This window comes from Terrapene carolina, unplaced genomic scaffold, assembly GCF_002925995.2.
Source record: "Terrapene carolina triunguis isolate 2854851 unplaced genomic scaffold, T_m_triunguis-2.0 Scaffold139, whole genome shotgun sequence".
NCBI lineage: Eukaryota > Metazoa > Chordata > Testudines > Emydidae > Terrapene > Terrapene triunguis.
In genome coordinates, this window is record NW_020664490.1 from 9346952 (window position 1) to 9359252 (window position 12301).

General features: G+C 42.5%; 1 protein-coding gene across 1 annotated transcript in view; it reads left to right on the top strand.

Moving 5' to 3' along the window:
* The first annotated feature begins 4584 nt into the window (after nt 1–4584).
* LOC112121265 (neurobeachin) overlaps nt 4585–12301 on the top strand; it is a 959539-nt gene continuing 951822 nt past the window's right edge. The window contains exon 1 of the mRNA XM_029911962.1: nt 4585–4845. Coding sequence (XP_029767822.1) covers nt 4585–4845 — 261 coding nt within the window. The remainder of the gene's footprint in view (nt 4846–12301) is intronic.

Consider the following 12301-nt stretch of genomic DNA (forward strand, 5'->3'; position numbering starts at 1 on the left):
TGACCTATGAGGAAAGATTGAAAAAATTGGCATTTGGATGCTACAGTGGAAGATTCTGTGTAGTTCAAATGCATCTCAGTTCTGAGCTGCAACAGCCCACTATTTTTGTATTTCATTAAAATTTTATAATTGAGACAGAGCATAGCAAAATTAGTGTCCTTATTAAATTGAACAGTTCCATTATTTGTGGCCCAGATTCTGACAGTTCTTTATAAAGCTGTGCAAAGTTAGGGGAAGGATAGAAGGAGGCCTCCCCCTCCCCCACCAAGTTCCTGGCATAGTGGTGAGAAAGGGGAGGCAGGCAAAGGCACATTCAAGGAACAGAGACTTTGCTTTCTCCATGTGTCACTGGAGAGCATATTGCCACAAAACAGAAAGGGAGTAGGGCCATGTCCTTGCCTCCCCTTTCTCACAAGCCTGTATGGATAAGTACACTGCATCCCTTAAGGAGTGTAGCAGTGAGTGTGCTCTCCCTGCATACTGGCTGTTTGTTCCAGAGATTTTCCAGGGTAGTATCATATCCCATTATATCCAATAACTATGGCACTGATCTTGCATACTGAAGTCACTGGGGCTCTGTGCAAGTGCAGGGATTTGCGTGCCCAGAACATCTTGCAAGATTGGGAGTTAGGCCCTGGATCCACAAAGGTACTTAGGCACATAAGTCCTGTTTTTAGATGCCACTGTGATCCCCAAAACTGTCACTCAGCTCCCACCTAAACTTGCTTGGAACTTAAGGTTTTGCAGAAAAAGTTCCCTAGGTCCCTAAGTTTTGGCCTCTGAGCATGTGCACTGCTGTCTCACTCTAGGAATATGGGTACCTATCTCCTGCCTAAGTCCCAGAGCAAACTAAAAAAAAGGTGAAGGTTACCACTCAGAATCATAGAACTGGAAGGGACCTCAAGAGGTCATCTAGTCCAGTCCCCTGCACTCAAGGCACTCTTCCAATTAAGTCACATGTATGGTCTTACCCAGTTGGCATGCTCAGCAGCCTCCTAACACATCACACACAATACCCAGAGAAAGACAAGGACCTCCCTTATAATCTTTAGCCCAAGGGTTAAAGCACTTATCTGGCATGTGGGTGACCATCCATTCAAGTCCCCTCTCTGCCTCATGAGGTGAAGTGATTTGAACAGGAATCTGTCACTTCTTAAGTGAATGCCCTAACCCCTAGGCTATAGAGTCACACTCTCTCTAGCTCAATTTGGGGTGCGGGGGATAGCTCAGTGGTTTGAGCATTGACCTGCTAAACCCAGCGTTGTGAGTTCAATCCTTGAGGGGAACATTTAGGGATTTGGGGCAAAAATCTGTCTGGGGACCTCCTGAGGTCCCTTCCAACCCTGATATTCTATGATTCAATTACTGAGTTAAGTGGAATAACCTCAATAGGAGAGATTCATAGTAGACTAGCCTCGAACCAAAGGGTTAGACCACTCACATGAGAGGTAGTAGAACCCTGTTCAAATACCATCTCATTAGGAAGAGGGAGGACTTGGTCTGTCACATTCCAGCTGAGTGTTCTAACCACTGGGCTAAAAGTTATAAGGGAGCTCCTCCAGGGCTGTTTTATGTATAGTTAAGCAGCCTCTGAGCACAACTACTGGATCAGGTCATACTTAACTTAGATGGGGGAGCATCTATCTTCTCCCACTTCATGGATCACCTGCCTTGTTGCAGCCCACACTTAGGTGCCAGTCACCATGAGAGGGGTGGGGCTTGGCATATATCCCATCAGCATCATGACTAACATAAGCAGCTCCCCACCTAGCTTTGTAGATCATGTGCAAAGTTGCCTCTCTCTCCCCATTCATCATACTAACTCAGGCTTTGTGCATCACAGCATTGTGCCTGTGATTTTTCTAGTAGCTTATTGTGGCACTGAGCATTGCAACACCTTGGTTACTGTGTCTGGTCAATGAATGGAACACTTATTGATTTCAATGGGAGCTGTGTGCACAGCCTATACCAAAATCAAAGAGAGCACTAATTAGAAAAATTTGGATATTCTCTTATTTTTTTCTTTTAATTTGCAATATGATGAAGTGCAAAGGAAGCAGCAAATAAACACCAAAGCTGAGATTAGTTTAGAGCAGAGTTTAGTGTTAGATTTTTTCTTTCAGAAAGTCAGTGCTACAATAACATTCACATTAGTTGATGAACACTCATCACATTTAAATGTTGCTTATCAAAAAGCAAACAGTATTGATTAAAGACAACTATTCTATACACTGATCCAGCTAAAAAAAGACCTCATTTCAGAAACATATTTCTAAAAACTAATGTGATCTTCAGAATTAAAAGAAGCCTGTAATTAAAAGCTGATGTGGGGAATTTTCCTCCCTTCTCTCACAGTATTTCCTTATATTCTGTACTGCATATTTAATCACTTTAACAAGGTCAACCTTGTTCTGCCTCAGTTCAATTCCTGAACTGAAAATCATACTTATATAGTGTTTCAGAAATACAACATTTTCCTCTTGCAACTCTTGATCAAGCATAGGACAATAACTATTACAAACTCAGTGCTGACACACACAACTGTTTTTTGTAATCTAAAGCTCAAGAGTGTAAATTAAAGCACAATCTGTCATGAACAGTCTGCAATAAGAAAGTTTATACAATAAGAGTCCAAACTAGGATTTTGTTGTTTTAAAATGAAGCTACTCAAATATGAAGAATAGTTAGGGTCTCTGAAATAGATGGAGAGTGTGGTGGTATGGAAAGATTCTGTTACTCGTTTCCCTATTCCCCCCCATTGAACCTTTTGTTGCTTTCTTTCTTTTTGCTTCTTCCATACAGGAGAAGACAGACTGGGTTCCCTAACAGCATGCACCCTCCTCATGGTCATGTGTGTCTGGGCTATACACATTGGGTAGAATTCACAAATATAAATAGGTGCTTAACTCCCACTGATCCACCAAATCACCAGGTGCTGAAATTCTTCAGGGAGATGCTGAGTTCTGCTGACCAATTGTGGCAGATGCAGCTTGTTAACCCAATCTGGATATAAGAGAAGTGGGAGTGAACACTTTAATAGGAGTATTTTAAGGTTTGGAATCAAGATGTTCTAAGAGATAAACTATAATCAACTAAGGCTGAGGGTAAAGCTAAATCCCACACAATCGATTAGTGTTTTTGAACAAAGTGGAAACTACTCCCATGGGTATGTGAGAAAGATCTAATGTGTATATAACTTTACATATTCAAATAATTGTTACTTGAGCTTGCCCAGAACAAGTAAAAGACACTTCTTTCCTCTGCTCTAGCTTAAGAAATAGGCTTGAAGGAACTGATTGCCATGAGATATCATTGAAGCCAAGAACTTGGCAGAATTTTTAAAGATTAGACAGTCATATGCATTACAAGAACACGCAGTGTTATAAAATAAATACTAAAAAGAACTTGGGAAGGGATATAAGCCCTCAAATTTGGGGGCATAACCCAGCCTTTAACCACTGAAAGCTTAGGAAGAAAGCTTTCCCTGAGGCCAGGATATTTGATAATTGCCTACAATAGGAGTTTCTGCCTCTTAAATAGCCAGTGCTAGCCACTGTCAATGCCAGGATACTGAACTTAATGGACTCATGGTCTGGCTGAGCATATTCTCTCTCTCTCTCTCTCAAACAAACAAAAGCTCAGAATATTAGGAAAATCTTTGTTGCTTCATTCACTGAGCTTTAAATCCCTGTTTCTGAAACTGCTTGGGTGATGTTCCCTAAACTTTCAGCCATGGTACGACAAAATGGAGGGGTTGGGGTTTCAAAATCAGATTTTTAAAACTTCAGTCAGGGAGCAGAGGCAGGGCTTATTAGGGGTGAGCAGCTTATCTTGTACCTCCACAGTGCCTAGCACACATAGGGGCTAGAATTAGGGGTGCTGTGGGTGTGGCAGCAGCACCCCCTGGTTTGAAGTGATTTCCATCATATACAGGGTTTGCAGTTTTGTTCAATGGCTTTCAGCACCCCCCACTATAAAACACTGTTCCAGCACCCCTGATAGCAAGGGGGCCTGTAGATGACTTCACAGCGGATGGGTCATTAGCAGTAAGTCAGGGGCCCCAATCAAGGCTGTGACCCCAGTCCCAGAGGCGAGCGGCGAGAACACAGGCTCGGCAGGGCCCCGACGCACCTGCTCACCTGTCTCCAGCTGGGGGGAGGGGGGTGCGCAGCCCGGCCACGCCCCCCCACGGGCTCAGCGCAGGCGCCCTGGCGGCTACCGCAGGCAGGGGGCGGCAACATGGCGGAGTGAGCGGCGGCGGCGGCTCCGGTTCCACAACAACAGCGGCTGCATCGGCGGCGCGGCCAGCGGCTCGCAGACCCGTGCCCAGCCCGCTTCCCAGCGCCGCCTCCGGGCCGGGCGCGGCGGCTGCTCCTCCGGCCCCGCTGCGGGGAGGCGGCCCCGGGCGGGCGGGCTCCGGCTAACGGGGCAGCAGCGCCCATAATAATCCCTCATTATAGCGGAGCGGCTGCCGGGACGGTCCCTGCGCCTCGGACCGGCTCCCTGCGGCCCCGCCGGGCGCTGCTGCGGTGGAGGCTGGGCTGGGCTCGGCCGGGGGCAGGTGCCGGAGGGCGCGGGGGGTAGATGGCGAGTGAGAAGCCGGTGTCAGGGCCGGACCCGCAGCCCGCGGGGCTCATCCCTGTCGGGGCCGGAGGAGGCGGCGGCAGCGCCGCGGTGATGGGGGAGCTGCGAGCGTCGGGCTCCGGGTCCGTGGTGCTCCCCGCGGGGATGATTAACCCGTCGGTGCCGATCCGCAACATCCGCATGAAATTCGCCGTCCTCATCGGACTCATCCAGGTCGGGGAGGTCAGCAACCGGGACATCGTGGAGACCGTGCTCAACCTGGTAAGGGGCCGGCACCCCTCCCCATCGGCACTCCTGCGGGCAGGGCTAGGGCAGCCCGCGCCCCCTGCCGACCCCCGAGGGACCCAGGCACCTACTACGCATCCTCCCCAGCTGGCGACTTCCCTTCCATAGGCACCCCACCCATTCCCCCCATGCAAATTCCCACCACTGCTCCCTCCCTAATCCTAAAACCATGCGTATCCATTGATTGCCCCTTTCCCCCACCCCGATCCCCTACATGCACCCATTGCTCCCTCTCCACCCCTAGGAGAGACCCTGGCATACTCCACCCTTCCCCACAATGCCGGTTTGTGAGACGCACACTCATCCATATGCAACCCACTCGCTCTACCGTGTACCTAATGGCTCCTTCCTCACCCCTCTGCTCAGCCTAAACTCCACACAGGACCTCAGCTGGTGAAACAAACACGTACTTTTTACAGTCTAATTTCCCTTCTCCTTCCCCTGCCCTGTCTTCTGTTGTGGAAGTGGAGTGGGTGCAATTTGTTTGTTGTATATTAGAACCAGTAATTAACTTCAGGTGCTTGCAAACTGCCAGATAGCCTGACCACTCATTCCTCTGAAGAAAAGGGGCATTTGATGTTGTATCTGTTTTTAATTGTATAAGATTGAAAAGCAGCCCGAGCTGGTATCTTTCCTTGCAGATGCAAATGTGTGAAAGATTTAACCCTGTTAGCTCGGAGCTAATCGGGTTTGATATGTTGAGTTTTTGCTTCCTTTTAATAAGTGTTTATTGCTACAATCTGTTGTGAGCAAACGAATCCCTTACATCTTAATCCCGTTCTAGTGTACCAAACTGCATTCTTGCCTCCAGAATTAAGGGTGTCAAAATGGTCTGTATGATGAAAATCATTATTACATGTGGGTAAAACACACACAACAAGAAAAGGATGTTGCAATGTAGCTCCTTGGTCATTCACTCACTTCATGGTATGAAAGAGTTACTGCAAGATTGTATGACTTAATGTTTTTGTGCTACCTACACTAAAGCCTGGGAAACCTACAGAAGTCTAAGGAGAGGGAAAAATGGATCTAAAAATGAATCACTTTCAATTATGTGTAATTTGGTGCTGCTCCTGAATGCAAGCTTCACTGCAGCAAAGCTTTTGAAAGCAGTTCAGTCAACGAAATATATCCTCTATTTTACTTATGAAGTAGGATAGAAAGCTACTGCTTAAGACTGAAGGGCACTTAATTTAAACTGCCATTCTAACAAACAAGTTTAAAATGTTTATTTTGTAACAAAAGCATGCACAGAGATAAAATTGTATCTGGCACTTTAAAACCATGTATTCTTCCGATGTTTGACAATTATTTGCATTTGACCTAATGCAGGCTGAATGGAAGAGCTGCAGCATTCAGAGAGAGACATGGGTTGGTTAGATCATTTTAATCTTTATGGCTTATATGGATGCACAAGAGTTAAAGCTCTTGTTTTGTGAATATGTCAAGTCAAAGACCGACAACTGATAGGAGTTTCCTCTGTTGTCTTTTCAAGCTGTTTTGTCTTTACAAGTAACCTTTCAGATAAACTATTGTGGTATAAGTTGTCAGAACTTGGTAGTCATCACTTTACTGGATATTATCCATTCATTTCACAGTAGCACTGGGAATAGGGAAATAACATGAAGTAATTTCTTTTAGTAGCTTCAGATAGATCATGACGTAAGTGTAGAGTGCTTAATCTTTTTCCTGTGTTTAACCTCACTTGTTGGTATTGCTAATCAAAAGGGAAGAAGTTTAAATTTGACAGCCTAATTGCTGATACACAAACTAACATTAATTTTTGGTTTTGGTTTTTGTTTGGTGATATTTCTCGGAAAGTCATAAAATGTTTGTTAAAATATTTGGTTACAGGATCTATCCACTGTTTGTTTAGTTATTGTTGAAATGTATGCACTTAAATCTAGAAATATGAATAAAGGTTGTAGTAATACTTTCAACATCAGGGGACACACGTGAACATAAAACCACTTGGGAAGCTACTGCAGTAGCTATGCATTCTGGATAAGTCATTGCTTAACAGATGGACTCAGGCATACAATAGCATAGAAAGAATATCATCTTTCTTTGATGTGGAAATATAATCTAACACTCTCCAGTGCACTGCATGACTAGTATGCATTTATGCTTATATTTTGGAAGTTAATTTGCTCACAAGTAAAACAAACAGAATGAGCCTGGAAGCTAGAAAACAAAATTATGATCCTGTAAACTACCAACGTTCCCCTGCTGCTGCATTATTGATTTTTTAACTCCAACTATTTAAAATGAAATGCGTTTCTTTATTTTTAGAGGTGGTGGGGTTTTTTTTTTTTTTTTTAGGAAAAGGTTGAGGAAAACAATTTATAGTTGCTATGCTATACTATTTATGAATGAGTGTCCTTTAGTTGTGTGCGCTAATGTGAATGGGCATTGTTTAAAGTGCTGTCTTCAATGACTTCTTGGATTAGATGATATAGTGTGCCAGTCTCTGACATTAATCTTGCCTTTAACTATCCCGTAGCACGTACACAAGCCATTTGGCGGTGTCTAGCTTTGTTTTGTTTAAGGGAGTCTACAGTAGGTTGGGCTTCTCTTACTACCTTATAGGTGGCTGTCCCAATAACTTCTGATTCTTGAAAAATGACATCTGTGATACAGTCTGTATGATGAAAATATTCTCTGTATCCAAACATAACATAGAATTGAGAAATTGCGGTCCCTGAATTGATGCTGAGCCGGCTATAATGTTGGGAAATCCTGATGTAAGAGCATTAAAGTAAAACTACAACATAACCATCAAATATTCTAATCACTACATTTAAGTAAAAGTGAATAAACTACTTAAAAATGCCCTTGAATCACTTTTTATATTGTATTTGTCTCAAATGAACTAGGTTTTGACTGAGAAATTCTTCTCATCTGTGGCATACGGGAAAGGTACAAAGATTGAGGTTTAAGTGTTGTTGCTGTTCACAATTGTTTAAAATAAACTGCTGCCTACATATAAGTTATTGAATAAATTGATTACCTTAAATTAACTCTGAAAAATCTGTTTGAGTATTCCAAAATTATGCCACATTTCTCGCATTTCCCATCAAGTGATCCAGTCTGAAGTAGTTCAAAGTGTACCATTTAAAAATCAACTTTTGACACTGCAGTGACATAGTACCGTTGTATCTTGTAGTACGGAAGATACTGTCACCACTGCAGGTACTTCTGGAGTGGGAATATTGGGTGTGTAATGGTGCCCTCTGTAGCAACAAAACAGCACACTCAAGCTAAATTCTACCCTCATTTTTACTCTTGCAATCCCATATATGTCATGGTAGAATTTGGCCCTTAATTATATTTATATTTATTAATATCCCAGCACTGGTTTGAAAGTTCCGGAATTAACAAACTGGTACATTAAAACATTTATCTGTTCCTTAGTCAAAGATTTATTATAGGGATATTTTCCTTTGAAGTTTTGTCTTGTGGAGTCAAACTGTTCAGGACCTTTATTTACCTCCATGTGTGCTGATATAGGTTAGTTTTGAACTATCAATTGTGGGGTTTAGTATCAAATTTACTCCTTTCCCCCTACTTCTTATGAAAGGTCATCTTGAAACTGAAAGTGTAGCTAGTTAATGGTCTTTATAGAAGATACTATGTTGACTGTCAAAGCATCTGTTAGGTCACTAACCAGAGTGCATATGTTGCTGTCAGTGCTCAAAGTAAGTTTTAAGGTTTGAAGCCAGGTAGAAAGAGGATGGCTGAAGCCTGGCATAACTTCTAGACATATAGAATTTTTTAAAGGGCTAAGAAAGATGGACTTGGAGACAAGCTTTATAATATCGAATTGGATGCAGTTCATAGCTCTCTTAGGAGCAGGATTATTGATCCCCTTCATGGTGGTGCATGGACCTTCTGTAACTAAAGTTTTGCTCTTCTGTGTCATAATGTTTGAGAAAATAATTGGACAGGATCAATTTGGTGAATGAGACTGGGGAATCTACTGACTATTTCTCCTCTTAAATGTAGTGGCAATAAAATTGGTATGGAGGCTATCAAAGCTCTGAGGATCGTGTGGAGGAAGAACTATTTCCTTAGCCTTGGAAGATTTCTCCCCCACACAAGAACTGTTCAGATTGTATTCTGGAGCTAGAATTAGTGTTTAAAGAGAAACTTGTACAGGTATAACGACATCAGTGTAGTTATGTTGGTGCAGCCCTTTAATGTAGATACATGGAATTGATGTAAAATGGGGGTTGCCAGTTACAGATGCATCTTAGGCTGGTGGAGTGTAGCACATCTGCACTTGGGATTTGTGGGGTGCGAAATAGAGCCTCAGGTATCTTAAAGTTGTTGTTTCAGGGTGTGCGTTTTCCAGATTTTAGAAGTAAATGCTTCATTAGTTTACATTTTATTTGCACTTGGAAGGGTTTCTTAACTGTAAAAGCTAGGATGCATTTTTTTTAAATGAGAGCTTAATTTGCAGTAGCAGATGAGGTAAGATCCCTGCGGAAGTTTCCTCTCCCCTTTGAGTGGATTTGTCAAGCCTTATGCTATATTATGGCTCTCCTAGTGATAGTTCAATGTAGGTAATGAACTTTTTATCCCCCTTGACACTGACAGTTTCTCTTGCTAGAGTGTATTTGGAAACAAACTTTGTTTATAAATCTAAGAGAACAAAAAAAGCGTATAAAATCATGAATATAGCACTATATTACTGATGGTATACTTAATGGCTAAACTCAGGTGTTTGGCAATTTCTAAGTTTCCTTTTGTATTGAAAGTTCTGATGGATGGTCCTATAAAAAGCCAGATCTGGTTAATCTGTCAGTTTGTTTTCCAAGCATAGAAATATACTGTAAAATATTTTCCAGAAAGTTGGTAGTGCTCTTTATCAAATGTTGTGTTTACATATCTATGTAAAAAACCTTGGCATGAGTGCAGTCACTTGTGGAATGTGCTCTTAAGGTTGAAAATAATTGTTACAAGTAATAATGTACTTCTTAGTATGCTTGCTTTCATTAATAATAATAATAATAATAATAATAAAAAATAAAAGCACAGAGTGGCATTCCAAATAGATGATTATTTCATGTGTCTGTCTGGAAGTGCACATAATTTAAAAAAAAAAAAGCATAACTGCATTTGTTTAAATTAATCCTTCAAATTAATGTTTGTTTCAGAATGAATAGCCATTCTACACCAGTGTTGGATTTCTAATAATGGGTTTTCATTTAAACACATGGAATATTTAATACAATATTCACATTAATGTATCACTTTAGTGTTGAATCAAAACATAAGTCAAGAAATTCACAGGTTACAGTTTCCAAAGCAACCTTTACTCAGCCTCATTGAAAGATATAAAAATTCAAAAACTTTACTGTTAAGGTTACTCAGTACAGTTGAAGAGAAGCTATACCATCCTTTGAAAAGAACAAACGAACATGAAAATAAAAAGCTGAAGTTACAAACATTTTTACATCAACATCCAATTTGTATATCGTTAAACAGAAAGGGGGAAAGGTGAATAACTCCTTCATATACATGAGGGTGTATATCAAAATATGGATTATAAAGGAACTGTCAATCTGAACTATGGAGCTGGAACCAGAACCTGCATCACATAAAACGTATGATTTTCTCTCAATTTCTCCTTGTGTATATATCTCTTTACATAATTGTCTGGAGTATATATCCATGGTGTATATGATATGGTGGTGGGACCATTGGGGAAAGTGGAGCTGGAGCCAAGGCACAGAAGCTCTTCTGAAGTCTGCACCTAAAGCTCACTTAAGTTGCTTAGGGCATGGTCTGCCTAATGGTGGCTCCCAAAAAAGTACTCAGTCTGTTGAGGTGGAGCTAGGGGTTGCCACCCATCCAGGTTTTACCCAGACAGTCTGGTTTTTGGCTTCTGTGTCTAGGTGCCATTTAGGGTTGCCAGGTGCCCGGTTTCCAACCAGAAAGTCAAAAAGCCTGCTCAGCCAGGCCTGCCTCCTACCTGCAGGCAGGCTCCTTGTCAGGCTGTAGCAGCTCCTGTCCTAGCCCTGGAGCAGAGGGAGCACAGTTTGGGTGGGTGGGGGAGGTGGAGATGATCCAGTGAGCGACAGGGATGTGAGGGAGCAGAGTGAGTGACGGAGGGCAGGGTCTTGGGGGGGAAGAGGTGGAGCAGGGGTGGGGTCTTGGGGTCCAGTTACCAGCAAATTGAAAGGTAGCAACCCTAGATGGAGCAGAGAACATAAATGTAACTTGAAGGGTTGTGGGGGAGAACTGGAATGTCTGAAGAGGCATAATGGGAGATCCAGAGGCAGCAAGGGTCTGTTTTGGTGATGGTGGGGAAATGGGATCTGGAGAGTGATGTGAGGTAGCTGTGGTCCTAGGGTCAAACTGTGGGGGAGCTGGAATGTTGAGGGAGTTCTTGGGATAGAGTATCAGAGGGGTAGCTGTGTTAGTCTGAATCCACAAAAACAACGAGGAGTCCGGTGGCACCTTAAAGACTAACAGATTTATTTGGGCATAAGCTTTTGTGGATAAAAAAACCCACTTCTTTTGATCCATGCATCTGAAGAAGTGGGTTTTTTTACCCACGAAAGCTTATGCCCAAATAAATCTGTTAGTCTTTAAGGTGCCACCAGACTCCTCATGGGAGAGAGTGGGGCTAACACCTCAGACAACTAGAACCTGGGATCAGAGACTTTTTTTGTAGGGAAGGAACCACTTCCATACTTGATCAAGTTATAATAGGTAAATTTTGTTAAGAGATTAATCTTTTTCAAGAGCCTCTGAAGGCTGTGGTGGAATGGGTTGGAATGTTGTGACAGAACATGAAGGGAAGCAATGCTAACTGGACTGTATTTTTATATGCTCGTTAACTGGAGTATGCATCTTAATAGGTGGTTCCCATTAGAGGGATCCATTTGCTGACTACTACTTTCTCGTTTTAGTCACTTTATAATATACTGTGTTCTTAGTTTTGAATACCAAACTACACTTCTGCCCATTTAGTAATGTAAATATGAATCTTATGCTGAGAAAATATGCAGATGTTCAAAATATGATAAATGCTATGTTGGGCTCCCCAGGCTTTGCCCCTCATCAGAGGGTTTCAAATTAAGGTAGAGGAAATATAGGCACATGACTTCAGGGGTCCACCTCCCAGAGTTGTCATGATAGGATCAGAATTTAAGCTTTCATTTTAATAAAAAAGTTTCCAGTCCTCATGGTTAGGAATAAAATAAAACCTGAGAAAGTGGACTCAGTGATGTTTGCCTGAGTTTGCAGAGAAATTCTGCTGGACCAAAGTAGACAAGGCCCCTGTTTCTCTGCAGGAGACCCAGAGTAAAAATTTGCAAAGCATCAGAGTGACTTAAGAGCCTAAATCCCACTGACTTTCATTTAGGGTACGTCTATACTTACCTCCGGGTCCGGCGGTAAGCAATCGATCTTCTGGGATCGA